This window comes from Bombus pyrosoma, linkage group LG15, assembly GCF_014825855.1.
Source record: "Bombus pyrosoma isolate SC7728 linkage group LG15, ASM1482585v1, whole genome shotgun sequence".
Classification (NCBI taxonomy): Eukaryota; Metazoa; Arthropoda; class Insecta; order Hymenoptera; family Apidae; genus Bombus; species Bombus pyrosoma.
In genome coordinates, this window is record NC_057784.1 from 5,347,283 (window position 1) to 5,375,184 (window position 27,902).

The 27,902-nt window shown below is 33.3% G+C and overlaps 4 protein-coding genes across 17 annotated transcripts; 1 reads left to right on the forward strand and 3 right to left on the reverse strand.

The window, feature by feature from the left end:
- Positions 1-10: 10 nt before the first annotated feature.
- Positions 11-21,213, forward strand: LOC122575785 (protein scarlet-like). Of its 10 annotated transcripts, XM_043745188.1 has the most exons (16): positions 11-150; positions 249-501; positions 778-858; positions 10,771-10,936; positions 11,051-11,099; positions 12,508-12,557; positions 13,276-13,409; positions 14,876-15,028; positions 15,172-15,410; positions 16,031-16,127; positions 16,403-16,645; positions 18,386-18,619; positions 19,163-19,298; positions 19,882-19,987; positions 20,223-20,323; positions 20,800-20,985. In XM_043745188.1, the coding sequence occupies exons 3-16, from the start codon at positions 856-858 to the stop codon at positions 20,979-20,981; spliced, it is 1,893 nt and encodes a 630-aa protein (XP_043601123.1). In that variant the 5' UTR covers positions 11-150; positions 249-501; positions 778-855; the 3' UTR covers positions 20,982-20,985. The 10 variants fall into 10 exon arrangements, with proteins under 10 accessions (XP_043601123.1, XP_043601124.1, XP_043601131.1 ...); XM_043745189.1 differs by lacking the exon at positions 249-501 and having other exon boundaries at positions 135-150; XM_043745196.1 differs by lacking the exons at positions 11-150; positions 249-501; positions 778-858 and adding an exon at positions 8,498-9,062 and having other exon boundaries at positions 16,403-16,490; positions 16,565-16,645; positions 18,393-18,619.
- On the reverse strand, positions 928-1,654 carry LOC122575804. Its single transcript, XM_043745231.1, has 3 exons — positions 1,513-1,654; positions 1,320-1,413; positions 928-1,257 (listed from the first exon to the last, which is right to left on the reverse strand). Exons 1-3 carry the CDS (start codon positions 1,551-1,553, stop codon positions 1,084-1,086), a joined length of 309 nt encoding a protein of 102 aa, XP_043601166.1. The 5' UTR covers positions 1,554-1,654; the 3' UTR covers positions 928-1,083.
- LOC122575803 (ATPase inhibitor mai-2, mitochondrial) lies at positions 1,756-3,052 on the reverse strand. Of its 2 annotated transcripts, none has more exons than XM_043745229.1 (3): positions 2,898-3,052; positions 2,225-2,357; positions 1,756-2,087 (listed from the first exon to the last, which is right to left on the reverse strand). In XM_043745229.1, exons 1-3 carry the CDS (start codon positions 2,999-3,001, stop codon positions 1,956-1,958), a joined length of 369 nt encoding a protein of 122 aa, XP_043601164.1. In that variant the 5' UTR covers positions 3,002-3,052; the 3' UTR covers positions 1,756-1,955. The 2 variants fall into 2 exon arrangements, with proteins under 2 accessions (XP_043601164.1, XP_043601165.1); XM_043745230.1 differs by lacking the exon at positions 2,898-3,052 and adding an exon at positions 2,776-2,837.
- Positions 21,214-21,264: 51 nt separating the features above from the next.
- Positions 21,265-27,885, reverse strand: LOC122575784 (protein brown-like). Of its 4 annotated transcripts, none has more exons than XM_043745182.1 (11): positions 27,528-27,883; positions 27,340-27,388; positions 26,792-26,972; positions 26,312-26,504; positions 25,754-25,943; positions 24,945-25,160; positions 24,739-24,841; positions 24,119-24,346; positions 23,005-23,246; positions 22,126-22,226; positions 21,265-21,519 (listed from the first exon to the last, which is right to left on the reverse strand). In XM_043745182.1, exons 1-11 carry the CDS (start codon positions 27,841-27,843, stop codon positions 21,338-21,340), a joined length of 2,001 nt encoding a protein of 666 aa, XP_043601117.1. In that variant the 5' UTR covers positions 27,844-27,883; the 3' UTR covers positions 21,265-21,337. The 4 variants fall into 4 exon arrangements, with proteins under 4 accessions (XP_043601117.1, XP_043601118.1, XP_043601119.1 ...); XM_043745183.1 differs by having other exon boundaries at positions 24,125-24,346; positions 27,528-27,873; XM_043745184.1 differs by lacking the exon at positions 24,945-25,160 and having other exon boundaries at positions 27,528-27,885.
- Positions 27,886-27,902: the final 17 nt, after the last annotated feature.

Here is a 27,902-nt window from a genome sequence, read left to right on the forward strand (position 1 = left end):
CGTGAGCGCGACCTTGTGATTAGTATCAGAAGTCTCTCTTCGGCGATTTTACGACGATGCGCGAAGTATTTGAATTTTAAACCAGTTAAATTCGTTTGTAGTAACTAAGTAGTAGTTTTAATAGAGCAAAAATAAAATGTGCGGTGTTAGGTAAGTTGATTAGTGTCTAGATGTTATGTTATCTAATAAATTCGTATTTTTATATAGGATATGATATTTAGTCAATGATGTGTGTAATCTTTTTCTAGATATGAAAGGTTGAAAAGCATAATAATGTCAGCCATTGTTGTTATCAGAAAATATGTTCTATGTTTATCGTTATAAGAAATGTATTGCTTTTTCACATTATGGAAATGCATCGCGATAAAGAATAAAGTTATTGTTTAATTACGAAACTAACGAGATGACACTTTTAAGAATTAAAGTTACGCAAGTAAATCCAAATTGCAAAAATGTTGATTTACACTATTATAACCCGCCATATTGTTCTTTGCAAGTGAGGTGAGTTAGCTTTTCGTTCTTTTATTGAAAAGTTTCGATATGTGTATCTTTATATTCTTTCAATTACTTAATGGTTACTCGAATACTATTCGTATTACTTATCATGTGTTCGTTCACTGCATTTAATATACGTAACATTTTTATAATATAACACTAAAAGCTAAACAAACTTATTATTGAACTTAACACATAGATAGTTAAAAATTAGAGATAAGATAGAATTAACAAAGATGGTAAAAATTTGATCTCTAATCTTTTTTCGTCCCTCGTGTTTAGCTAAACTGGCATGAGGAGTAAAGGATAATGATGGAGACGAAAAAATAATGAGCGGAAAAATTGCACGAGAACGCCACAATGGTGAGTTCATATTCGTTTCACACAGTGGTAATAATTCATAAAATAAAGATTCAAGAAATAACTACTGTATTTGTCAACCAACTATTTTTTAATCATAAGATATAAAAATTTAAGCCTGCATTAAACTTTCTTGCTTCTTGAATATGTATTTTCAACTTCAATAAGTATCATTAGCAACTAATTACAATGTGTTTCACATTTTCGAAGAGAAGTATCACAATAAAGCTATTTCTTATCGCTAGCCGATAAATCTTTCTCAAGACCTTTTAAAAATCGAAGATTTTCATTGATGGTACGATTATATTCTTCAATTTTATTACGCATTGATGTCACCTCGTCTTGCATGCATTTCACTTCCTCTTGCATTTTTTGTTTTAACATTTCTAACAATTCTTTATCCTGGGAAGTAAACAAACAAATATTTCTTGATCGTGATTACTTTATATACTGAAAATTACTACCTGTCTGTAATAATATTCAGCTTCGTATGCAATATCGTTGTTCGAAGTTTTGTTTTTATTAGAATCACTGTATCTCCTTGTGAAATATCTGGAACTATCAAAACTGTTGTATGATTCCGAAAAAATTAATATAACCAATAAAAATAATCGAGAGGGTTTAATAATACACAAAATTTTTAAATGTCAAACTTACCAGCTTTCAGGCGATAATCTTTGTAAAATATATCGAAACATTGTATTTAATAATTTCTAATATCATCAATTTTCCGAAAAAAAATTCTTTCATAAATTGAAACAGAAATTTTGTGACTTTCTGTCACGAACAATGAAACATTTGAATGCTAACGTTATCGAAATATGATCAATATAATCGTATTGATATTAATTTTTCTCGAGACGTATAAATAAGAACTTTTGCATAAGTACAAGAAAATAATTATTAGTTTACAGCTTTTATTCAATATATATATATGTATATATTATTCTATATTATATTTGTGTATAATATTTAAAAAAAAGTACTGACATAAATGTCTACTATAATTGCTATTAGTAATAATATAACAGTTACATCATTAGAAAGAGCAGCATCATTCTTAGAAAGTATGCAGATATATTGATGTAAGATGAATTAGTTTATTTATCATCCATATCTGTGATTCTTTTTTTGTGACGGTTTATGGCTTCTTGATGGCGTTTGATTTGTTCCTCATGGAAAGAGATCTCATCATGAAGGTCCTCTTTCAGCTTTTGAATTTGTTGCTTTTGCTAGAATCAAAATATTCATATTTCTAAGCAAATCATTATAGATAATGATATATAGAAACATAATGGAATTAAATCTTCTAGCAACTTTATGAATACCATAAGAATTCAATTAGTGCAGAGAAATAGGAATAACTAACCAGATTATAGAAATATTGATCTTCATGAGCTGCTTCCATTTTTCCAAAAGCTCCACCAGCATCACGGATGCTTCCACCACCGCCACCTCCTTTACCAGCTCCAGATCCACGTTCACCAATCATTTTTACTTGGCTGCAATAATCGAATGATTGAATCTTAATTAGTCTCCTAATGATTGATAGTGCCAAAAAAAGCTGTGACATAGCAGCAAGTGTTAAAAATACACATTGTCCATTTATATCATCAATACAAATAAACAGCTGAATAAAGAACATCGATTCAGACCATTCTACGCTTCAATCACAAATACTATAAATAAAAATAAATACAGAACAATGAAAACAATATTACTAAAATATTATAAACGATATTTTATAAGAACACAACCTATTACAGACTATTACATAAGTTAAGTACATATACCAAAAAGTCAATAATTCTCTACAAGTTTGTATAGTTTACAAAAAATATATATCTTAATTAACTAAATGAATGATCTAATTCGATTATTGCAGATATATGTAAAAAAAAGAATTAAAATGCAACGTACGTTGCCTTTAACTACGTTGTGTGCAAATACTGTAAAAAAGCCGGGGTCTATTTAAGCTATGCAGAGAAAGAAAATCTATATAATTAACATTAACCATCCCTATGGAAAACATTCTTTTGTACCTCAATGAAGCCATATTTCGAGAAAACGTAGTAATAACTCGTTGCATTGTTCTCTGTGAAAATTTCAAAGTATAGCAAGTGGTGAAGATTCTATTAGAAACCATACACTACTGCGAAGTGGAACACCACGTCGCGCTGATTCGGTAGAATTTCCGCGAGATGGCTGTCGTGACTCTTATTTGGCGGCAATATTAATTCAATTTTTCCGTGGAATTAAGTAATTTATCTATTTTATCATAATCGCTAACGTAAAAATACAAATTGCCCATGCAAGCGATAGATGTATTGTCCAGGATCATCTGCAACCTATCGTTTTCTGACGTGTATTCGATGAAACGATCCATATCCTCTTCACTTTCCCTCGCTTTTTCGATTACTTCCCATATGCCCATGAACAGGATCGATGGACGATTTATATTTGATTCTCTAGGACCCAGAGTCTTCAACTAATTTGGATTGTTATTTGTTATTTTTGTGGAGAAATGTTTATTGTGTGGAACATGATAGATGCTGTGAGGTATCTCAATTTTCACGTGTTTTATATGAGAATGGCAAACATATCGTTATTTCATTATCTCTTGTGTTTTCGTAATAATGCAGATTAACTCATTTTAAAATAACAAAGTATCTTTCAACATAGATAATAGTTGAGTATGGATAAAGTTAGATTATGTGTTACAGTTGCGTGTTAGTCTGATGTGAGAGTTGGTGGAAAAGATATTCGTTTTTGTGTTTGTATAAGAGCACCAAATATTTTTTAACTAAATTCGAATTTTACTTTTATAATCATCGTCAAAAAATGAAATTATAATTTTAAACGCTAGAGATCTTTGAATATGATCTTTTGTATCAAAGACGTATATACGTAGAATATAATCTCTGACTCAACAAAGCTAATTTAGACTTAAAACTTATTTTACTTTAAAATGGAGATATGTATCTATATTACAAATACGCATGAATTTAAATACAAATGAAATAGATTTTCACTTGAAACACTCTAATACTAAAAACACGCTCGATCGATCGTCATCGTTTCCAATCAAATCCATAAAACAAGTAAAACTCCACAAACGACTAACCGTCTTAGCAAACTTATATATCTCTATTCTGCCCTGTTCTTTCATTCTCCTTGATTGTTCTCTCATTCTGGTGATATTTCTGTCCGTAGAGAATCTTCCACGGAAAGCGTAGTGCATCGTTGCAAAGCAAAAGTTTTCATAGCGGTGGCTGCGGCGTCGGTCTTCTTACTCTCGATCGCATTAACTTACGCCATGATCAATGAAAACAAAGCTTCTGTTTCTTCCGGGGACCAATTCTGTGTCGTTTCTCGTCTCTTTAAACACACAGTGGTCGAATTCGAACACATCTTCGTCTGATTTTGACTTCATAACTGGCGTCGAAGTTTCTAATGGAAATTGATTGCTCGTTTAGTAGGCGACTTAATGAATCTCAACCGAATTAGATAGAGAAACGCACGCCTGTCAACTAACGTCGCGATTAGGTGACGTTTCGCCCGTTCACTTGTTTAAACGCTGGTTTAACACAGTCAGTTGTTTTACCAACGTCTACGCGAATATTATGTAAAGAGTGATTGCCACGCGCAAAGTTCTTTTTTATTTTTAACGATTCTTTCGATCATCAGATTCTATCGGTTTCTTCATTTTTTGGAAACCTTTTCAATAACTATGTTTTATCGATTATATAGAAACTCGAAGGTTTGTGATTGTTGATTATTAGCTTCGTATATTTTTCTTTTTTAGCATTTAGGACATATTTTTCCGGCCCCATTGACATTATAGTTTGTATGTATATGTTCATGTCAAGGGGATAATAGTTTCGGTAATTTGTAAAGTGTTCGTATTTTATCTTTCGTGTTTATCCAGAATTGGATGCTCATTTCATGGTCGAATTAATTAATTTGTTGTCACTAATTTAACATTAATTTATTTCCAATAGAAATCTATATTCCACATAAGTAAATTCTATCTGCTCAAGAATATAATCGGAAAAAGGACGTGGATCAGAATAAGCTAATAAACATTCTTTCGAGCAAAGCAGTCCTAATAAATCGAGTTTCATCGCATTGTAAATTTCCAAATATCCAATAAACGCGAATATAGTGGCCAAATATCATGGATCCAAAAGAAGCTAAAATATTCCACATTACGAAACTTAACATTCGAAAAGTCTAATAAATTACTGGAATACCGACTCCTTGGTAGATCGTAAACGAGACCAAAATATCCCACAAAGATCTTTACAACTAACCAACCTTTAAATCACGCTACAGAATCCGCAATTTTCAAAGATTTCCTCTTTCAACCCCCATGCACGATTTGTGCGATTGGAAGATTTACGACGCGCTGCGTGCAATCCTAAAAAATGCCTAAAAATGAAAAAATTCCTACGACTAAATTCTCTTAGAGAATCCTGAAATCTTGAAAAATTGTCTTTTTCAACCCCTTTTTCAACACGATTTCGAGAGCCGTTAAAGCAAGTCAAATGACGTAACAAACGAATTGTCGCCTGTACTATACTAAAATAATTAATGATTAAATTCGCGTTCGTGGAATTACCCAACGCAGTTGTACGTTCAGCTAAATCGGAACTAAGGGATGACTAAACGTCAGCCATTTTGACACGGTATTAGCTAGGCGCTCGATATTAACAAATCCTCGATTCCCAGCCGGGGTGAAAGCGGCGAACGAGAAACAGAGACCGAGACATGGTGAGCCAGGAACGAATAGGGGATGGATAGAAAGGACAAGGGAGACGGGGATGATAGAGGGTGGAAGAGAGTTCCGCGCAACGCAAACATTGTTTCGTTTCATTTCGCGATCCGTCGCGGAATCATATTGCGCCGATTCCAATATTTCCATCGTTTTATTGCGATTGCGGTCGTTCCTCCGCCGATTTTGAACTTTCCTTCATTTACGTTTCTGCCCTGTCGTTTTTCGGTCGCGCGATCATCGTTTCCATCGATCCCCGCGGTCCATGCTGTTCTTCTTACTTCGTTTTAAGAAAGAGGGCGAAAGAATTGGTGAGAAAGGTTTGGAGAAGTTGGTTCGTAGATTCGATCAGATCTTGGGATCTAAGTCTTGTTTCTTTTGTTTTCTCTCTTAGAGAAAAATGTGGGAGGGAGAATGGAAAGGGGTTGCAAGAGATTGATTTGTAATTTCGGTGGATTCTTGCAATCCGAGCTATTACTTTCGTTCACTTCTTTTTAAGAATGTCATCTTACAAAGAATTTAACAAGCTTCTTTAAGAGAAAGGCGAAAGAATTGCCGAAGATAATTTTGAAAAGATTCATATTTTTTCACTGATTCTTGGAATCCAGCGTGTTACTTTTGCTTTTGTCTTTTTGTGTTTTAAAGAAAAGAGTGAGAGAAAGGGTGGTTGTGCTTAGTAACAATGGTCACTGCATGATTGTTGCGGATTTATAGAGATATTTAAGTCGTGAAAACGATAAATTACTGAACATGCAAGAACAAGAAACTGAAAGGGTTGATTTATAATTTCGATCGATCTTCACAATTGATGGTGTTACTTCTGCTTTTCCTTTTTTAAAGAGAAACCCGAGAGAAGTTTGAAAGGGCTGATTTATAGTTTGAAATTTTATAATTATTCTTATTGTGTGGGACAGAGTTATGAGCGAAGAGATTGATATTTATACGATATTATTTGAAGGTAGTATGACTAATTCACGAAAGTTTTGAACGTATAGGAATAATCAAATACTAGGGAAGATAAAAAAAGGCACACTGCGAATGATCATGTTACGAAGGATAAAAAGAAAAAGAAAGCACCGCAGAATTATTAAGTAGAAGAATCGATGCTCGTTCATTTGTTTCTTCTATCGTCAACTATTTACAACTGAGGTGTGCAATTCACGATATCTTTGACATTCGATATCATAAAACCAAATCACGCGGAATTAACAGACGTTTTCACAGACAGGACGCTTTTTTCCCATGACAGTATTTTATTTGAAATATTTTTTATTACTACGCAGATACGTACATGCAGCAAGTTGAAACATTAGTTTATCCACGTGTATGTTTCATATTTTGATTCGTTTTTTATTCTATACATAAAATCGTCTACAGAAGTTTCTTCTTTTATTAGGAAATTTGTATTTCGGAAATGAAATGTGAAATAACTTTTCAAATTTCTCAATTTTGTCACGTGATTATTTTTCTTACTTTACTTTCGTATTCATTACAAAGAAATAGCAGAAATAATCGTACATCCTGAAGCAAATTCCAAAGTAGAGTGTCGATAATTATAAATTTCAAAATGAATTTAAAGAAAATATAATATTTGTAAAATCAGAATTTTTCAATCTTCAATATATGAATTTGATCAGCGTAGCTTGCAAGCAGATCAAATATGTGCATGCTAGTCGAACGCACAAATGGAAGGGCTTTTACCAACTAAAAATTGAAACGTTTATCAGATATGGAATCAATACTCGTCCAACAGATTGCTTCATTAAACCGTTCAGTGTATTTTAACATTTCTGCAAACTTTTCTCTTTTTAGATACACATGTAAATATGTAAACAACGACATGTCGGGTTCATATATATAAATAAACAAACTGCAACGTGGCTTCATTAAATATACAACCGTATGCATCAATTCCTCATTTTCAGACTTGCTGTCTATAAATCATTATAACATCGTTTCACAGTGAATAAAGCCTTGTTGTGAATTACGATCAGTGAACGATGTTAAGAAAATAATTTAAAATGTTCTACAATATAACAAAATAGCGACACAAAAGCTTTCAATTATTTCTTATTATAATTTATTCGTTTGTGATCCAGAATGTAACTATCTACATGAAATGATCTTGATGAATTTATATTCATAAAGACAAATTAGGGGGTCATTTCTTTATGTAGATAAATTACAGATCAGCTTAATCTATTTATCAATAATATGATTTTTACACCCATTTTTAATTTATAAGAGGACCCAAATCAACTTCACCAAATATTATTTCTAATTTACAAAAAAAAACATTACTATTTGATACACTATCATTTTATATTTTTGAAAACCCTAGAACTCTTGTAATAGCAGATTTTTTTAAATTTCCACCAACTATTATTCTTAATCTGTTCAACAGAAAATTCTACCTCACCAATTATCATTTGCAAGAAAAGAAATAATATTATTTTACTCGCTATTATTTTTAATTGTAACAAAAATTATTTTTAATTCGCGAAAAATATTCTACCTTAACAATTACCATTTTTGATTTTCAAAAGAGAGGAACATGAAACATACTACTCCACGTTTAGTACTAGCATTTGAAATTTTTGCCGCGACACAGCGTCACGTTATACCAATCTTGTGAATATGAGAACAAAAAAAAAAGAGCGTGTATAAATAAGAGAGCCATTAACCATCCAGCACACCCCATGAAAAGCAGCTTTTAACTCAACGCAAGATCCGCCAATCCGCTGCGGAATGCGTTAAAGCTCCTTTCCGTCGCGTAATCCTGTCACTGTTTCCACCAGTGAGTTTGTCGTATCATAGTTCTCGTTGTGTAACGGCCTTCCGTTGCATATAAGACAACACGCTCGTCTATTCCTCCACAAAACCATTCGCGATAGTATCGTGTTGTCGCGAACAACATTCGCCTCTGGTTACCACAATCCAACCAGCTTCTCTTCAGTCAACCGAAACGCCATAACCAGACCCACGTACATACACGTTACTCTACACATCTTCCTCGGTACCCCATACCTTCCCATAAAAACCAGCATACACTTTTAACCTTCGTTGCTGGTGAACTTAAAAAGAAGCGTTGTACATTACATTAAAACGATAATATTTCCAGTTATATTATATGCAACATTGTTTCAAAAATAGTAAGAGATTATTTAAGATGAGTGATTCTTGCAATTTCTTCTTTCTGTGTGAAGGCGATATGTAATGATGGTTTTGTGTCTTTCGATGGGTTTTCACGATCTGTTGAGCTTTAAATTAATTGGAATTGTTGATAGAGTTTGTGATTACGTTAGGTTTGAGTATTTTGTGGGTTTGTTAGTTAGTATGCATACAGTGGATAATTCGTGAGTGAATCGATAGATGCTTGTGGATCTATTTATTATAGTGATTCAGCGGGATGAGTTTCTACGATACGGTTAGAGTGAGTATACGTATACCTTGAAATGAGATTTAATTCGATGGATAAATAAATAATAACCGTATTGTCAGAGTGTTCTTTTCTTCGTTCTAGAATCTAAATGATTTAATTAGCGATCGTTAATTAAACTCTTTGCAGTCTGAAACTTTTTAAGACCAAGGATTTTAGTTGAAATGAGAAAAGGTATGGAATGTTCGTAAATTTATTTACACGATGGTCTCTTTCTTTATTTTCTATTTTTTATCGCTAAAAGTAATGCAGGAAATAATTTTCACGTTATCAGCGTGGTGCCTTTAGCGTCGGTTAACACTCAAAGGGTTAGGTCCTTTGATTAACCAATGCAGGGGCATGTTAAACTGTTCACACATTCACTTACTCCATCCAGTACATAATCCATTTAATCCTTTCCTTTAGAACGCGATTCTCCATAAATAAATCAGACGCGATGAACACAATTTCCTAAAATAACGCACCGCTTACAAAAAAATTGGTTTCGGAAATGTACCAAATATCGAAGCGGATTTTACTCTTTCATCTCTTTCTGTAGAATCTATTATCTTATCAATGCAAGGTAAACAGAAGTAGCGAACAGGAGAAAATGTTTATTAATGAGAGATGCTACCAAGGTCTATCAAATTTATTGCTTACAATTAGAAATTATACACGAATGCTCGATACGCTTTCAGAGGCAATTCTCTTACGAAAACAAGTTGTTGTATTTAAATACATTTTATTCTTCATTTTCAATTTACTTTCTTTTATACCGCATTTCGCAGGTCACTGTATATTTTACCTCAGTTTATTTTAATTTACGAGCCTGCTTTTTTGATAAGATGCGAATGTTTAATATTGGAGTGACTAATAGACCACCGAGTCTGGATATTTGTATCTGTTCTTTTCTTGTGAAAGTAATAGCCGGGCTTCACTTTATGTATGTTTCTTCTGAATTTATGTAAGGAACATCTAACAATAAGTACGATTGTACAAACTTATATAAGTATAAACAACAGCTAGTTGGCTCGGTATGGCGACACACAAGCTGGACTTGTGTTTTATGTAATCGAATCTGACCTATAGGCACTTTAATGAGACGCTGTTAGTGGAAAGCTTCATTACTTGTAACGACGATCCTTGAATAACCACGAGCTCATCACTCTAAGAAACTATTTATATCTTCTTGCTCGTCGATTTTCTCGCGTTCCATACCCTCCGATTCGCTGTAATTTCGAATAATTACGATTGATCATCTCGAACACGCCAGCGATATCCATTTTCTAAACACGAGAATCGCATTGGAAGCTGAATGAACGTTACATCGATTTCGTTTCTATCCCTTCGTTCGTTCGGTTTTTGCTAGTTTCCTGGATTTTCCTAACTACGCTCGGGATTTCAAATTTTCGACTCGTGGTTTCCAATTCGAGACGGTTGTCTGAAAATGTTGGTGGTAATTTTGGTAAATCAATTGTCTTAGGAAAGAAAAGGAGAATGTTAGATCTATTAAACAGGTTCCGTCTATTTAGGAAAACTTTTGAGGAACATTGTTCATTGCGATGGATTTTATTTTTATTCGTTTAATTTTATTAATATTTAGATTTTTTCTTTTAACGAACAGTGAAAATGAGCAAAGCAACGCATTGATAATTGAAGAAAGACCTAAAGAAGAATATATATTGATTATATAAACATGATTGTGATTGATCTATTTTTCCAGATGACACGCAGTCTGGGATATCCAACGTTGCAGTCGAGTATACTAAAAGATTTATGTCTGACTTGGAAGAACATTTCATATACGGTTGAGAGGAAGGTCAATGGCGGTAGTCTTCGAGCAATTTTCGGTCTGCAGCACACTGAATTCATTCGACTGCTCAATGGAGGTATAATTTCTACTAAAAAGATCAAGGAAATAGTACTGAATATATATAATCCGCAATTATATTCTCTGGTGCTTTTACAATCCAAAAATTATTAACTCTCTGATTTACTTCTAGTCAGTGGTATAGTTAATTCAGGAATGTTGATGGCGATTATGGGGCCAAGGTAATCATCGTGAAATTTCTTGCAACCCTGGAATACTAAATAAATTACAAATTATTAATTTATATAAAAACACCGATATATGGCGAATATAAGATATACAGATAATTATAGACATACTCATAGGACATTCAATTCTCGTCACATGTTCTGCAGATCATTTTCAAATGGAAATTTACATCTGCGATTCATTTTCGACTTCTCCCTCTTCTTTATTCATCTTTTTAACTTCACCACTTGTGTAGTTACGTATATTTATTTTTATTTTCATTTCGCTGCTCTAACCGTGTATTTATGTATGATATATTAGGTTGAGTCGCAATTTGTTTACATTTATTTAACAAAATGTGAAAAGATCTATCTAATCAAGAAGTAACTCTACAGGTACGTACGTATCTTCATTCACATAGGCTGATTTTTAAGTTCCAATGATTTGTATAACATTTTTCCAAATCCATACGAATTTGTTACCCAATAAATTATTATGTATTAATATTATTTCATTATTTGTTACGATTAATATTTAGATACTTATATGTGAGACCTACTTCAGGCTTGGACAGACACAAAAACAATGGAAGAAGTTCACTCGAACATGTGCTACATCTGACCATGTGCCAAAGTTACCTCAAGGTTTCAACCTAACTCCAACCTTCACAGAAGGTTATAGCTACGATCCTCGATCTGTATGTAAGCTTATTGTTGTTGTATCAAAGAATTTCGTAATCTTTCAAAAATTCCAGGTGTATGTCAAACAATACAAACCGAGGGTACCACCTGCTGTGAAGATAAACATTTTATTATCCTAATTATTGAAACACAAAGATGGCTATAAATTTGAAACAAAATTAGACAGAACACATGTTCACATGAACTTCTTTCATCGTTTTTGTGTCTCCTGTCAATTCCTGAAGTGGATGCCACACGTTACGATACACCCTGTATATTGAAGATTGCTAGCTCTAGTGTTAACGCGCTCACCTGAATCTTTATCCAACCTATGCATCCCAATAAAACGTCTAGCCCCATAAAAAAGTTGTTTACTATCCTCTTAACTGTGTGATAATCAGTAAACTTTACGGATCATTAAATTTTTAATCAGCTCGTTGTTAGTAGCATATCTTCACATGTAAAATTTACGGATTACAGATGTTGCTGCCGTTAAACTTGCCGTATTAAGATTTTAACGTTCGTTTCTACCCTCTTTAACCCCGGCTTGAAGAACAGTTTGCTGATGCGTTTAATATTACAGTCTGCACCGTGAGGAGGAAGGTAGAGACGGAAATAAAATTGGATGTTCAGAGCATGGCTGACGAAAATTACGAGTGCTTAGTATTCCGGGGTTAATTGTTCCCAACACGGGGATGGAACGTTCTTCTCCCTCACTGAAAAGAACTTGTCGTTTTTGCAGCGGCGCTGGGAAAACTACGTTACTCGCGACGATCAGCTGCCGTGTGAAAGGTTCATAAGTTTATCTTCCTCCATTTTTCACGATTTAATCCGCCGCGGTCAGAATGAAACGGTATTGTTAATAGTAGAACTACCAACGAATGAAATTTGTGCCAAAAAAGATCGAAATGAAAGGTACCTATATAAAGAAATACGGCAAAAGTTTCAAATCATGTTCTTTGGCGTGCTTATATGTATGTTATACCTATACCTGTTCTGTTAATACTTAAACTTCTGTTAATTTTCATTATTAATTCGAGTTGGCCTGATAATTAACGATACCAATAGTGATTTTCTTTATTTTAATAAATTTTTGACAAAATAATTTATTAAAGCAATAGAAGAATCTAATCTGGTCACATGTTTTCTAAAAACAAAATCTGTTTCTAGTGTTACCTTAATAGTTAAATTTTAATATTGTTTTATATTTGGTTCGATTCCTAACTTCGATTTCTAACTTTATCAGGGAAACCTAATCAATTTTTATATATTATAATAAGTATATGAAAAAAATCAATAATATAATATTACAAAGTTTCTAGACCTTCGTTGCAGAAAATTCTTTTCTTTTTTTTTGAAATTATAGTTTGAGCAGTTCGCAGATAATTTAAATTTAAATATATTTTTGCTGATATAGATAGAAATAAAAAGAGAAATATCCTCTGCCCTTTTACTATTTTTGAAATCAAAACGAGCAGATCACTGACCAGTGTGCATTTTTAATCGATAGGGGAAGCGACAGGTGACGTTCTGTTAAATGGCAAGCCTATCGATACCGACCAGATGATAAGGATATCTGGATTCGTTCCACAAATGGACCTGGCCATCGAATCGCTGACAATCCTAGAGCACATGGAATTCATGGTTCGTTCAATTACATTGCTCTAATTTACTTCAATCTTTCTATATTCAATCAAGTCTCTATTTCCTCCTAAAAATGTCTAAAATTTAGAGTTTTACGATTTTTCTTATTATCTAGATTAATAAGTAACATTTCTCAAAGTTACAAGATTTTGGTACTTTAGAATTAAACGATTATGGACTTACAGAATTACAGAACCATAAAACTATAGAATTATAGAATTAAAAAAATTTTGTCCTAATATGTCTTAATAACAAATAAATATCGGTCCACCGGATAAAAATATAAATTCATTTTTTAATAATCTACATATGCAAACGGAAAATAAATTTTTCCATTAGTCCCCCGAATTCTTATTCCTTAAATTATATAGATCTGCCTCGCTACAAGAAATTTATCAAAGTACCAAGAAACGAAATGAAAAATTGTGGATATATTATAACTATCATAACGTCGTTGAAAGCATCTGTTTGATATATATTTTATCGTCGATGATAGATATCATGAATCGTTCTTGATTAATCATACTCGTTTCAATGAACGGCGGCAATCGATCTCTACTAACACCGATCGAATAATGGTTACCCAGTAGCTAGTAAAAGTTTATGGGGCAGTTCACGGTACAGTGAGCAGAATAATCGTTCGATAAACTCGCGTCGATTGGCAGTTAGCGGTTTTAAATAATTGCCTTTTATTCGCCATCAGTTTGTCAAGCTCGTAATCGAGATCGATAAACCGACTGATATCCGTACAGATTATCTGTCTTATGTAACGAGAAGGAGTTATGTGTTTCGATACATCAATTCTTAAATCGAATGAAACATAATGGAACAATGATTTCTTTGTGAAACACCTGCTGTTATACTTTGTCCGATGTTTGATTGAAAATATTTATTGGCGATGGCTTATCATCGTTAGATATCAAATTGTAGTCTAAGCCTTTCAGAGCTGATTCCTTCATAATCTATAAGAAAAATTATTTTTTGCTAATTATTACTTAGAAAAAATATTATTTAATATGTAACACAAAATTGTGCGTGTAGACTGCACACGTTTATGTAATTTCATATTTTTAACTTTCCAATTTTCCATCTATGCATAAATGTTTCTTGTCACTTTCGTGATGCTTATTGATCCGTATTTGTACTGCGACATTTTTATACGCATTTTTATACGCATTATGATTTCCATGTCCATCATAATTTATAATCTCGCCCCAATAATACGACGTTGAATTTCAAGCATACAATCTGAAATCTGTTAAAAATCAATCTCGTATCTTTCATCAAAGAACTACTCTTCAAAGGCTTATTTCGCGTTTAAGCGAAACTGAATCTCATTTCAAACTTTCGCTGAAAACGCTTTTCCAATGCGCATCTGACCGTCGACGTCGTGTAATTCGCTTAAACGTCGAATGATTGGATTCCGCAGCCATTAAAACTTGGCGATTGTTCTTGATTTGATCAAGGCGTGCATGAAAATGGACAGGAGGCTGAGGGCCAACATCAGAAGGCAACGCATAATGGTGCTGCTTGGCGAACTTGGACTAGGAAAATGTATCACCACGAAATTATCTGCCCTTTCTGGAGGAGAAAGGAAACGCGTCACCCTGGCTGTTCAAGTAAGATCTTGAAACATTTTTCTTAAATAAAAACATATATAGACAACATATCTTATGAAATATTATAATAATGATAATATTTATTTATTTTGACCCGTAATTTCTTTCACATGAGATACACATAGAGTAGAAAATCTTTCTAGTTGCTCACCGAACCGAGTATTCTCTTCTGCGACGAGCCAACTACAGGGTTGGATAGTTATGGAGCGATGACTGTGGTGAAAACGTTGAGGGACGTCGCGGCCAGCGGAAGGATAGTCATATGCACGTTACATCAACCTGCTTCTGGTTTGTTGGACATCTTCCATGAAGTTCTGCTACTTTCCAGCGGCAGGGTCGCTTTTCAAGGTTCTTCTACCGACGCCATGAAATTCTTCGATAGGTTTGATTATCTATTTATTTATTTAGATACCGGCTCAACGCCTCATTTCATTTTTAATCAGATTTTGAGATAAATAAGGAATTACTTGTAATTCTATTTTATATTATTATTTACATTATCTATATCATTTATAGGATCAGTATCAATATGTGGAGCTATTTATTATTAATATCAGAAGGTTTATTTCAATTAAAATTGTGTATTCCTTCAAAAATTCAAGGATAACTTCACTCGACTTAAGATCATTTTAAAGTTGATTTAAATCAGAGTTATTAGCTGTTAATTTCTGATGGAAATTTTGGTATTTAGAACAGTATTCTTTCATTTGTTTCATATAAAATTTACTGAAGGTGGGTAAAAGGATTTTTACGTCAAATATACTTAAGTATCCGGACTTTTTAAAAGAAATTGATATCCAGCTATTTTTGAATGACGTGACTTGTTTAGAAACGTACGTGTTTTCTTTGCGCGTAGCAAACAGTGATCGTTTTATAATGTTTTTACACAAGATTTACAAATTTAGCTTCACGTATACAAGGTTCCAAAGAATTCAAACTTCTTACCATTCAACCAATACATAGTTCACACACTATTTCACAAAAATGGAACGCAACTTTCAGCTTGGACCTCCGTTGTCCTCCAACTTTCAACAGCGCCGAGTTCTTCGTGTCTCAACTATCCATCGTCCGTGGCAAGGAAGCTGAAAGTTATAGAAAGGTACTGTAAACAAAACCTTTCGAAGAATTTTCAACGACGCGAATGATTTAGCAAATGACAAACATGATATTTAGCAAAAAATTAAATGTTATAGCGTAGTGTATTTCAATCTTTGTGGCTCTCAGGGCGAAATATATAAAACTCATGGGATAAAATATATATTAAGTATATCAAATACATAGAATTTTGCCAACGTGTTAACAAAAGAAAAAAAAGAACAAAGAAAAGAGAAACGGAAACAAAACTTTCTGGACAAACTCGATGATCCTGTATAGGTAAATTGGATCTGCGATCAGTACGAGAAATCGAAACACAGCCAGAAGGTGTCGAAACTGATCGACTACTCCTGCTTCATGGATTCCGGTGAGCTACCAGCAATATTCTCACAGATCTCCTTGTCTCCGAAAGATTTCAAAAAAGCACGTACACTGACGCAGCTTCGCTGGCTCACGTGGCGAGCTTACGTCGATTACAAGAGGAACTCAGCCTCTCTTCTCTTGCGATTCACAACGTACATGGTGAGACATTGGACTCTGTCCTACAACAAGCTTTTCCTTTGACCACGATAAGCTGTCTGATCCCCTTTCGCCTTGTTTCTCCGCCTTTGTGCTTTAATCGTTCCCGTATCATAGCTACACGGTCATTGTTTCATATGTTTCAGAGTTTCAAATGGCAGTGGATTAAATTTCAAGTTGTCGGGTAATTTGAAGGGAAAAGTTGCGAGATAAGATAGTTCGACGTCAGATAGTTAGAGACCAATGCATTCACACAATGTTTCACGTATACATAATTTTCCTCTTTTTTCCTTTCAGTTAATTTATATTATCTCTGGTTTCTTCTTTTTTCCAATCAATTTATATTATTGAATTTCGATTTTCGATACTAGGTTTATGAAAAGGAATACGAAGGAATTTGATTTTACATTTTGTTTCTTTTACCGAGATCCTGCAATTTTATAATGTTCGATCAAGATAGATTATTGTGATTCCTTGAGTCCTATTTTCAATTAAATCTTTTCACAATTGTTATATCTTGATGAATATACGCACAATTTTACTAAGTAGAAATTTTAGAATAGAAATAGAGTAGAAATTTAGTATTCTTCTAGGTAAATTAAATTGTCTTGACCTTCTTTGAAACTTTCCTCATCTCTAATAAATTTTTGTACTCGATATTCCACAACTTTCTCTTTTTATGCTTTCTTTTTTCGAAATTTCAATTTTTCCCGAAGACATTCGACAATTTTGTATAGCTTAACTGTACCAACACCATGTAAATATTTTCTCCTTGCGATTCATATCGCTTCTTATTGTTAGATTGTGAAATCGTTTGGTTACTTTTTAATTCGTCTCCTCAGGATAGACTGGCTGTGTAGATTATTTGCTAAAGTAATTGGATGGTTAGATAGCCTCTTTTATGTATCTTTTAACATGGTTTGCGATTACTTTCGAAACCGGTTCTATCTCCAGGTCTTTTCTGAGCTCTTAATTTCTAATGTACCATGGAGCATTGACTATTGTCCGTAGAGCGGTTGATTGTAATGCTTCGATCTTCCTGATGCGACTGTTAGCTGCTGTGCCCTAGAGCTCAATCCTATAAGTTCAGATTGGTCTCACAATTATTGTACTTTGTAGATTAGAAGTTCGTTTCCCGCATTTATAGTTTTGAATTGCAATATACTTCCCGCTAGGTATCCCATGTTTCTTCTTTTGTTTCCAATTTGTTTTACTTTTTGCCGAGTGTGATGCTTCCAAGCGAGTCTACTACCCAAGCGCATTCCCAAGTTCTTAACTGTATCGGTTTTATTGTTCAGTGATATTGCATGAGCTGTCTGTTTCCTTCGAGTGAAAGTTATGTGCTTGCATTTCTCCTCGTTCACTATAATTTGTTACACTTCTCGAGTCACGATTCCAGTGTAATTAGCTTTTTTTTTCTTGTAATAGTTACTATAACTTTCGATTTCCAACACTGAACTCTGAGTTTCGCCTGATACTTTACAATTTAGCATCGACCACTAGCCTCCAAATATTTCCAAAAAAAGCAGAATTTACTATCCTTTCTGGTATTTTTAAAATGTAATGTTCTCAAATTATATAAATTGCCATAAACTCTACTTTGATCAATGTTCTCGTCAACTCCACTGTGTCTCTGGCTCGATTCTTCTCCAATCAATCGTCCGCCTTCTATTCGGTTTCCCGATTTTCCCGAATTTCGTCAAACTCCAAACAATCCAAAAATTGACAAACGCACGTTTAAAGTTTATAGGATTGCTGATAGCGTTGCCCTATATGAACATCACGGGACAAGCGTTGAATCAGAGTGGCATACAGAATATGCAAGGTCTCCTCTACTTGGTGGTCGTCGAAACTGTATTCACGTTCAATTATGCTGTTTTCTACACATTCCCGCGAGAATTGCCGCTTCTACTGCGTGACATCGCCAGTGGATTATACGACCCGACGCCGTATTACATGAGCAAGGTTATCGTCCTGGTGAGATGAATTGATTATTAATAAGTCCTTTACCAGTACCTAAGATTGTATCTAATCTTGTTACCATTTCTGTATAGAATATTAATAGATGTGGCTCGGCGAAAGTACATTTTTCCTAACAACGAAACACGCACAGATGAAATTTAACGAAATAATATTTAGAGGATTTTGTTGCAGACATTGAAACTTTTGTGTCCACTTACTTATAATTATTCTAATTGGAAAATTTTTGATAAAGGTATTCTTATTAATTAAAAAATTGGAAATACATTTAAATTAATGATTATGTTAATTAGTAACATTAACATCAAGATATTTATTGAATTATTGGATTAGTAAAAAACGTTTTTATTTTGTTTCATTGTCGCTGGAAATTTTTCTGATCCAAGGAAAATAAGGTTTCGAAGTGATCGCACTCCGGCTATTATTTAATTGTATACTGGTTTTTATGCTTTCGAGATATTACATTTCTGGATGAATAGCAGCGAAATCCAATCTCCAATTTCAATGTACGGATATAGTGGATTCCGTGGAAATTTTCAGATACCCGGGGCGATAATACAGCCATTGCTGTACGCGGCTTTCATATTCGCAATCACGGGGCTGAAGGGTGGACTTTTAGGATTCGTTTACTTTGCGCTGCCTGTAGTTGTCTGCGCCGTTTCAGCCTCCGCTCTTGGTGAGGATCTTCCCAGTAGAAAAGATAAAACAGAAGAAGACAAAAATTCTCAGCCATTATAAGAATACCATATATTTTTTATTATTAAAGCAATGTAACTGAAATTGTTGTAAGTCCCAGAGATACAGACAGACAAAGAGAAAATTATTAATTATATTTGTTATATAACTGAAAGTAGATCGCCGATTTTTATACATTTTTTCTACAAATTGCATACGGTACATAAAGATATATAAAATGTTCAAAACGGAATACTCTGTATAATTTTTACCAGATGGAACAAACTTCTATGTTCCATTCCCTCATCGTTATTTCTTAGTCTTTGTTCACAAATTTATGAAATTACATAAAAATCAGCACTCTACGTAGAAGTATGGTAAATGTAATCTTCGATTCACTGTAGTTTTATAAATTAACTATGGAACAGTAAAATGTCCCAGTAGCGTCAGGAAATAGCAGAAGCTATTCAATAACGAGAGTATTGCATTTTTTATTAAATTATCTCAATTTATTGGCTTCTCCGAGCGTGCAAACGTGGATATTTTGAGTAGAAACACACATGAACCGTCTGATTTCTCGACAGGTTTATTTCTATCGGCGTCGTTCCAATCGGTAAACACAGCCTCCCTATTTTCTGTGCCGTTGGACTTCCTTGGCCTGATGTTCTGCGGAATTTATTTGCATCTCGGGTGAGGAGAACGATTACAAGCTTCAATTAAAGTTAACGTACTCATAGTCGAATGCTCATTCGCGACTAAATAATTAAATTCTACATTCAACAACACGCAGTTTAAAATATCTTGTTTCTAAGTTCGTACAATATTTGAAAAATACACTCACGGCGATAAAGAATATTTATAGACATAAGTTTAATTAAAACGAGCGTGCAGAGGTTCGATACATTCCCTTACAAATATTTTTCAGTTATCTGGCGCCTGGTATTGCGTGGCTCAAATATCTATCCCAGTTCTATTATGGCCTAGAGGCGGTTTCCTTGACGCAGTGGCCTCTAATCGATCACATAAGTACGTAATTATCTGTTGAACTTGATCACATTTGTCTTCATATTTTATTCCATTACATGCATCGTTATACGCTCTAAGGAAATTAAACAAGAAGAAAGTGTTTCATTATTTTAAATTGCTATTCACAAATTGTTTCTTTCATGCGAGAAAATATTTGAAATAAAAGTTGTTAGGTTCTTAGTTTTCTTAATCTTCGATCCAAGTTCGAAGTCCTTTCTAACTTTTTTCAACCTTTAATCGGACTGTAAATTCTTCTTTATTTTCTTTTCTTTTTTTTTTTTTTAAAGAAAAGTATAATACAATATCAAACTCTGCGATTGGTATAACAAGTACAAGTATTATACAAATATTGCTTAATATTATCGAGCATTAATTACAAGATTAAAAATTAAAAATTTGAAGATAAAATTGCGAAATATAAATAAAATCAGGAAACGTTCTTCCACGCTTTTTAATAAGAATCTTTCATGTCAAAGGCTGTTCGCCGGATCCGGAAGAGCCGTGTGTCTCCAGCGGACTAGAAGTTTTGGAGAAGTACGGCTACTTACCAAACCATTACACCATGGATATAATCGGCCTCTTGGTTATTTTTGGGATTTGCCATTTCGCTGGTTTTCTGGTGATCAGACACAGGAGTCGCAAAGAACCTGTCTATTAAATTAATTTCCAGTTGTTAATTAAGTTAATCCCCAATTTCGTTCGCTTTCCTAATCCATTTTACAACTTTTCTTTCTAAAAAAAAAGATTTTAAAAAAATCAATGCACAAATGTTTCGTTACTACCGTTATTTTTCAATTTGTTAACTCAAATACTTTGTTATCTCGGATTGATCACTTCTGATCTCATGAAATTAAGAATTCATAGATTCTCGATATTAACGTTAATATCAATAGATATTTAGAATACAAGCAATACAAAGATAATATTAAGTTATACGAGTAACTTTAAGTAAGTTGATATGTATTATATGCTCGTTATAAATTATTTTATGTAAACGAATGGTGGGATTGTTATTCACAAAAATGTTCTAATTTTCCTCCTCCTTTGTAGACCAAAGTATCCAAGAATGTTCATTGCGATTGTTAAGGATAGAAGACCACTGAAATCCCAGATGAGATTTGTCTTCTCGAATCCATATTCCGATAGCACTTGTTCTCCATTTTGTAGACAAGGAAAGTCACTGGATGCTAGACATTCTAAAAGAAAGTTGGTCGAATTGAATTAATAATTAATTATATTTAAATCGTTGTAAGGTAAATTATATATATTAAATTTTTTCCGAATCGAAATTTCAATCGATTTATCCGAAAGTCATTAGTTTTCGAAATAAATTGCTAGATTTCCGATCTGTCGAAGGAAAACGCAGTCGCATAATAATTTTGACTTCACTCCATTTATCGGAGAAACTTTATTAATTCGTCTAACGTATGTTCAATTAATATCTTACGTTTATTCCTTTATTCAGAGTTTATTTAATTAATATGCCGGAATTATTTGTAAGAATTCTAAAATCCATTAATTTTAAGACTAAATACTTTTATTTTAGTGAAACTGAAATTTATATTCAACCAAAATGTAAAAAAAAAAAAAGTAGAACTGATATTGGAGTTAGATTAAGGTTTTTACTGAACCATGTGAAAAACTGAATTAATTTTTCAACAGTTTGATATCTCTGGTTTCAGATACGTCCTTCCAAGAAAATTTCCAAAACTGATCTTCTACGTTTGAGAATGATTTTCCGACGGGTACTCGAGAGATCGCCAGAAGTTGGTGCAATCTATTTAAGAAATCATTGTGCTCACCAATGTCCTCTATTCGTGACCAGTAAATTATGGAAAGAGCTTCGTTCAAGTAAAAGAATATCGAGAAATATTTAAAACACGTCAGATACTTGGGCAGCGACCTGAAACCGTCAAAGACGCATTACTTTTATAGCCTGTTGACCCGTGAGGAAAATACAGCTCATTTCCGATCTGCTTTTAAAATATTTATGGTCTAGTTAAATTCAAACATTGCACTCGAGCAGATTTTACATTTTTAAATAACGTTTCTCCAATATGCTTTAAATAAGACAATTAAATAAAAGATATAAATCTCATGTACAAAATTTGAGTGTCGTTCTCTCTTTATTCTATTTAATTTTGAGTCATTATATTCTCAAAGTTTAAAAAGGTGTATTTTCGTTTAAGAAGTTTGTATTTCTTTATTTTCTTTCATTTCTGTGCCAGTTTATTCTCAATATATCGTATCTTCTATTTTTTTTTAATTCTTAAAGACAATGTTGACAATGTCCGAGTGATATTTCTCTCGTCTCATTCAATTTTAAGCGTACCAGCCACTTATTTCAAGCAATTTCATCATTTTCTGTCTTTTCATTTCTTTTCATATTTTCTATTGTGCTTCTCATTCCGTTTAATTTTCATTGTCACCCCGACAGAAATTGAGCGGTATTTTCTTCGTTTCAGTCAAAGTTTGAGCATTACAAGTGTAAATTTCAATTGTTCCCTTCTTTCGTTTTTTTTAACCTTGGACTTTAAATACTATATACCTCCGATTAACTGAAGTTATAGCTATCTAATTAAATAATTTCCAAAAAATAAATACCAAATATTGTTTCAGTGTCGTTTACGAAGCTTTTAACGGCAAAGCTATAATTTATATTTATTTAAAACATATAATACCTGAGATTGTAGAACATCCCAGCAGTTAATAAGAAGAGCATGTCTATAGGTACCATGATTGACGTAATAACATCGACATTCTCGATCCAGATGGAAAACACTAGACCGTACGCTATACTACAAATCGCAGCCACTGATGTGGTCAAGCAGTAAAATAAAAAATTGGACAAATCGATTTGAGCGATCAGGATGAAGTATATAACTGTTGTGAAGAATATGGCCTTCAGGACTGCTATTGGTATCTGAAAAATATTTTTTTCTTCGTTAGTGACTCAGTTTAAAAGTGTTTTTAATTGTATCAATAATAGAACAGAAACAATTTTCATTTTTTAGAGAACAAAATTAAGTGCTGGTAGTTTTAGCTAAATTGAATTTTAAAATGCTGAAACTGTCTGAAATGATTGCTGCGACATTCCATATTTGTTCTTCTCATAACAACTTCATAACTCTATAAGATTTACATTTGTATGAATATAATTGGAAAAGTGGAACTTGGATAGAAGCTTCTTTCAAGTATCAAATACTTTAAAGAGTATTATTCTTAGCATATTACGTGCATTTTTGCATCTTAAAATTTCTCACAAATGCACGAAAATACGCAATCTAATTATGACTATTATAAGACAATGTGATGTCAGCTTTCATGTGACAATGTTCCACGTTTACCATTATAAATAGTTGACTATATCTGTTCGAATCACAGAAACGTACCAGGACGATGGAAAATTGTTGTTTTTTTTTGTTAATTGGAACAAAGTGAATTATCCTTTGACATGGAAGAATTATAACGCGTATTTGTTAAATAACAATATAAATGTATTATAGTGTAAAATAGAGGTGCGCACAAGATGCTTTATTATTTGTACATATATAGCATGTCTAGATTTAATTAATCACAGAAACGTACCAGGACGAAGGAAAATAATGTTGTAACATAATTAATTATGCAGCCAAAAGCAGGATACTGGTTTAAAGCTTGATATACGCGAGTAAATAAAAATTCTCAAAATCTCGACGTTCGCGATCAGAAACATTTTAAGGTGCGTTAAAAGTTAGTTGTTTTAACGTTACACGAACTTAGATCTGGTTAGAAAAGTTGAGAGCAAAATCATACTGTTACCAGACCGCAAAACGTGGCGACGTAATAGGGGCCGCTGCCATAAAGGCCGTCCTCGCGAAGATAAATCAAAAGCTGACCAGGAAATTCGTAAATCACGGAGTAGGCGACCGTGAACGAAATTTCAGAGCTCATCATGTACAATGCGCCTCTCGCGTTCTGCACACCCACCTGCGTGTGCGAATTAATCCCCGTGTAAAAAGTGGCCACCGCCGCCATAGAGAGCTGCGATTAATTTCAATTACAATCATTTCCCTTTTTTCGTAAAACTCGATAGAATTTGGTGACCAATCGTCATTATCAATTGTTAGTTATTCAGAATAACGAACAAAAGTAAACACGTTAATTTCTTATCTACAACATTTGAAACATTCCACAAAATGGAAAATTTTACGCTTCTTCTCTCAAAGGTTGTTTTCATCCCCTAAAATTGTACTACAGCACTAACAAAGTTTCTCAATTTCTAAATTTCTTTCGTTGGTGTACGCGCTTCAGAAAAATTCTTATCAACGAATGATTTCTACCCCAAATTTCCCATTAGTTCCCTTTCGTTCGAAACTTGACTTAGTGTTTATCAATGTTGGTTACTAATGTTCAAATCGATTGAAATAACTCACGAAATAAGAAAGCCACGAAATCCATCCTTGAAAGATCTCCCTGCGACTTTGAACCCATATCCTCCACGTCAACCAAGAAAACTGTATCGCGCATCCAGGTTTTCTAAAAATTATTTCTATTGCAACGGAAGGATCTCTTCGTACATTTCGATAAACCATCTTCCTCCTTTTTTTTCTGTTTTCCTTTCGAAAATATTTTTTATTACCTCTGCGGTTCGATCTCCAGGTCTCTGCTGTTGGTGATTTTGGGAATCCTCGAGAGAGGAGATCGCGAGAATGCCCGACATATCTTATCGATAAGTTCTCCGGCTCCAGTGTCCTCGCGATTTGGATTTGTCGTCGACGTTTCGGCTTTCCGCCGAGATAGGAGTTTTACGTAGTACTCGGACTCGTCGAAACCAACTGGGCATTCGTAACCTAAACTGTGTTTGTTCCACATTTAGAATTGTATTATTTCAGACGAATTTTAATCGATTTTTCACATAATATTTGGGAGAAATTTTTATTCAATTTTATATAACATTATTTGAGCTTTATTTGATTTTATTGAAATTAGAAGCTGACAATGTTTGTGGAAATTTCAATTAGAATTGGTATTTTCAATTTAATTATTTATTTCAAGTATTCGTAGCTTAGACTGTGTTTGTTTGACATTTAGAATTTTATTAAGCCTCCAGTGAAATTTTACTCGAAATTTCATACAATATATCAGACATGTTTGTTTGTTTGTTTGACATTATGCAGTTCCATTTAAACGTGATTTGATTTTATTGGAAGCAAAATTTAATAATATTTCAAGTGATTTCAGTCAGAATTGAACATCTAATTAATTAGTTATTTGAAGCAACTTTGACATTAATATTATTTATTTAATTATTCCTGTGGTTAGAGGAAGAAGATTTATCTGTTGCCTTCAAAGGTAGTTGGTATTAATTTTTCGACGGTATAATATCTGTTCCTTTTTGAAATAGAAAACATCATGGATAATAAAAGTTATCAGGCGTTAATTAGCTACCTGAGGAAAAACTGTGTAGCGTTCTCCAAAGTCCCAAAGTAACCTGTTTTCCCATCAGACAGCAATAACGCATGAGAAAAAAGATTGTATAAGTCCATTCCTGGTTGATGAATAGTACAAAAGACTATAGATTCGTGACTTATAGTCGTCAATGCCTCTACCACTTGCTTCGCAGAGAATATGTCCAGACCTAGGATTTAATTATTACGTATAATTACGGAAATTTTCATTAAAGTTTTTACATTAAAACATTGAAAATTAATACGAGGAGAAATCCAAAAGTAAAAAAGAGAAAGAAATAAAACGTAGAAAAGTAGAAAAATAGGAGAAAGCAGTTTTAAATCCACGTTGAATAAAACAGTATAAGATTCCGCGTTCCAAATATGCTAACAAAATAAAAAGAAGAAAAATAAAAAAAATGTAGCATTGATAGTTAAGAATTAAAAACGTCCAATTATATTCCAATAATATTCAGTCACTCGAAAATATCATAATCATCCGTAACGCTACTCTATTCCACGAACCCTCAAATCGATATCTTCTGTAACTTTCACTTACCAGTAGTCGGCTCGTCGAGGAAAAGTATCTTTGGCCTGGTAATCAATTCACTAGCCAAGGAAAGTCGTTTCCTCTGTCCGCCAGACAAATTGGATATCAACACGTCTTTACAATCGATCAGGCCCATCTCCGTCGATAATTTCCTTGACAAAAATTTCCTTTGTATACTGTTGACGTTCATCTTCAACGCGTACTGAACAAACCAACTGATTTATCGTGAATTATCTTCAATATAAATAACGGTGAACGCATTTAAGTAAGATAATGAAAATTAATATTTATTCATTTGTTATGATATGCTGAATATTATTTGTAACGTAATAAATTTAATATATAATAAATGATAATATAGACTATGTAATAATTAAATTTGCAATATAATTATCTATAATATTCATTATATAATACAAACTAATATTTATTTATTTCTCGTAATTTTAGTTGAGTATCATTAATCATCAATGTAAAGCAATTAATCACCGAGAACAGTAAATATTCTTCCACGGTGAGAGACGTTGGCAGAGCATTGAATTGAGGCAGATAACTGGATATCTTCGACATGATCATTCGTGAAACGATTTGCCCGTTTATTGACACCGATCCAGCCGTCGGTTCAATTTTCCCAGCTAGAGCCGCTAGAAGCGTTGTTTTTCCAGCGCCACTGGAAAAGAATGATCGTTGTGGTCATTTTTAGATTTGGCATTCTACGACGTTAGTGGTTCGTGTCGATCATTTAATTCGTAATTGTGCAGTTTCTTCTCTTATGAAGATAAACCAATTTAATATTTTGAAGGCGTTCTAACACTTACTAGAATATACAATAAAAAATGTAAGTTCTTTCTTGTAAATTTCCTCTGCTCTTATCGATTAATTTCGTATCGATTAAAAAGCAAAAAAAAAAAAAATTAAATAATTAATTATAATCAGCAGTTCTAAGCTTAAGAGTTCACGATTCCTCCCTCTCCAAATTTCATTACATCGAGTACTTTGTTCTTCGTATATTTATTTCTATAGTAACTCTTCTATACCTTGGTCCCATTATAGCAATCAGATTCCCCGTCACAGCATAACCAGACACTATAATCCACACAGATTTCTGTTACTTCACATTTGATAAAAAAAAGTTCCTTAAATAATTGGCAAATCAATCAAAGAAATAGAAATTTCTATGAACAGGAAAATAATAAACAAATGGAAAATTTTCTTTCGATGTCACCTCCTCTCAAGATGGACAAATTTTCTTCGTAACGTCTTTTTCGAAACTTCCTCCATACAATCTTCAAGAAATCTCTTTCCTGAGGGACGCTCACTGCCAAATTATCCCAAACAATCGTATCTGCAACATTTTTCAATTCTTCTAACATTATCAGGTTGGATAGGTCGCGGGAAATCTGTATACTACGAAGACACGTAACAACTGTAATCAATTTCATGAACTGGTTCGCTTCTTCGTGACGCTTATCATCGTTATCTAACCTGTTCCATGATGAAAATATCTCTTCAATAAATCCAGAATAACGATATCTTCGCATACGTAGAAGGTAGAAGGCAAACTAATTAAGAGATTAAATTTCAGACTGCAATACATACA

Coding starts and splice junctions, on each gene's coding strand:
- LOC122575804 (XM_043745231.1), bottom strand. CDS start 1,553: ATGTTTCGATATATTTTACAAAGATTATCGCCTGAAAGCTG. Junction 1,414..1,512: donor AGATTATCGCCTGAAAGCTG/GTAAGTTTGACA, acceptor CAGTTTTGATAG/TTCCAGATATTTCACAAGGA. Junction 1,258..1,319: donor CTGAATATTATTACAGACAG/GTAGTAATTTTC, acceptor TTTACTTCCCAG/GATAAAGAATTGTTAGAAAT.
- LOC122575803 (XM_043745229.1), bottom strand. CDS start 3,001: ATGGTTTCTAATAGAATCTTCACCACTTGCTATACTTTGAAATTTTCA. Junction 2,358..2,897: donor CGAAATATGGCTTCATTGAG/GTACAAAAGAAT, acceptor CGATTATTGCAG/CCAAGTAAAAATGATTGGTG. Junction 2,088..2,224: donor ATCAATATTTCTATAATCTG/GTTAGTTATTCC, acceptor TTTTGATTCTAG/CAAAAGCAACAAATTCAAAA.
- LOC122575785 (XM_043745186.1), top strand. CDS start 9,039: ATGAGTTTCTACGATACGGTTAGA. Junction 9,063..10,770: donor GTTTCTACGATACGGTTAGA/GTGAGTATACGT, acceptor CTATTTTTCCAG/ATGACACGCAGTCTGGGATA. Junction 16,646..18,385: donor TGCGATTCACAACGTACATG/GTGAGACATTGG, acceptor GCACGTTTAAAG/TTTATAGGATTGCTGATAGC.
- LOC122575784 (XM_043745182.1), bottom strand. CDS start 27,843: ATGCGAAGATATCGTTATTCTGGATTTATTGAAGAGATATTTTCATCA. Junction 26,973..27,339: donor ATTGCTATAATGGGACCAAG/GTATAGAAGAGT, acceptor ATTCTTTTCCAG/TGGCGCTGGAAAAACAACGC. Junction 24,347..24,738: donor TTTCGTGGCTTTCTTATTTC/GTGAGTTATTTC, acceptor AATTAATCGCAG/CTCTCTATGGCGGCGGTGGC.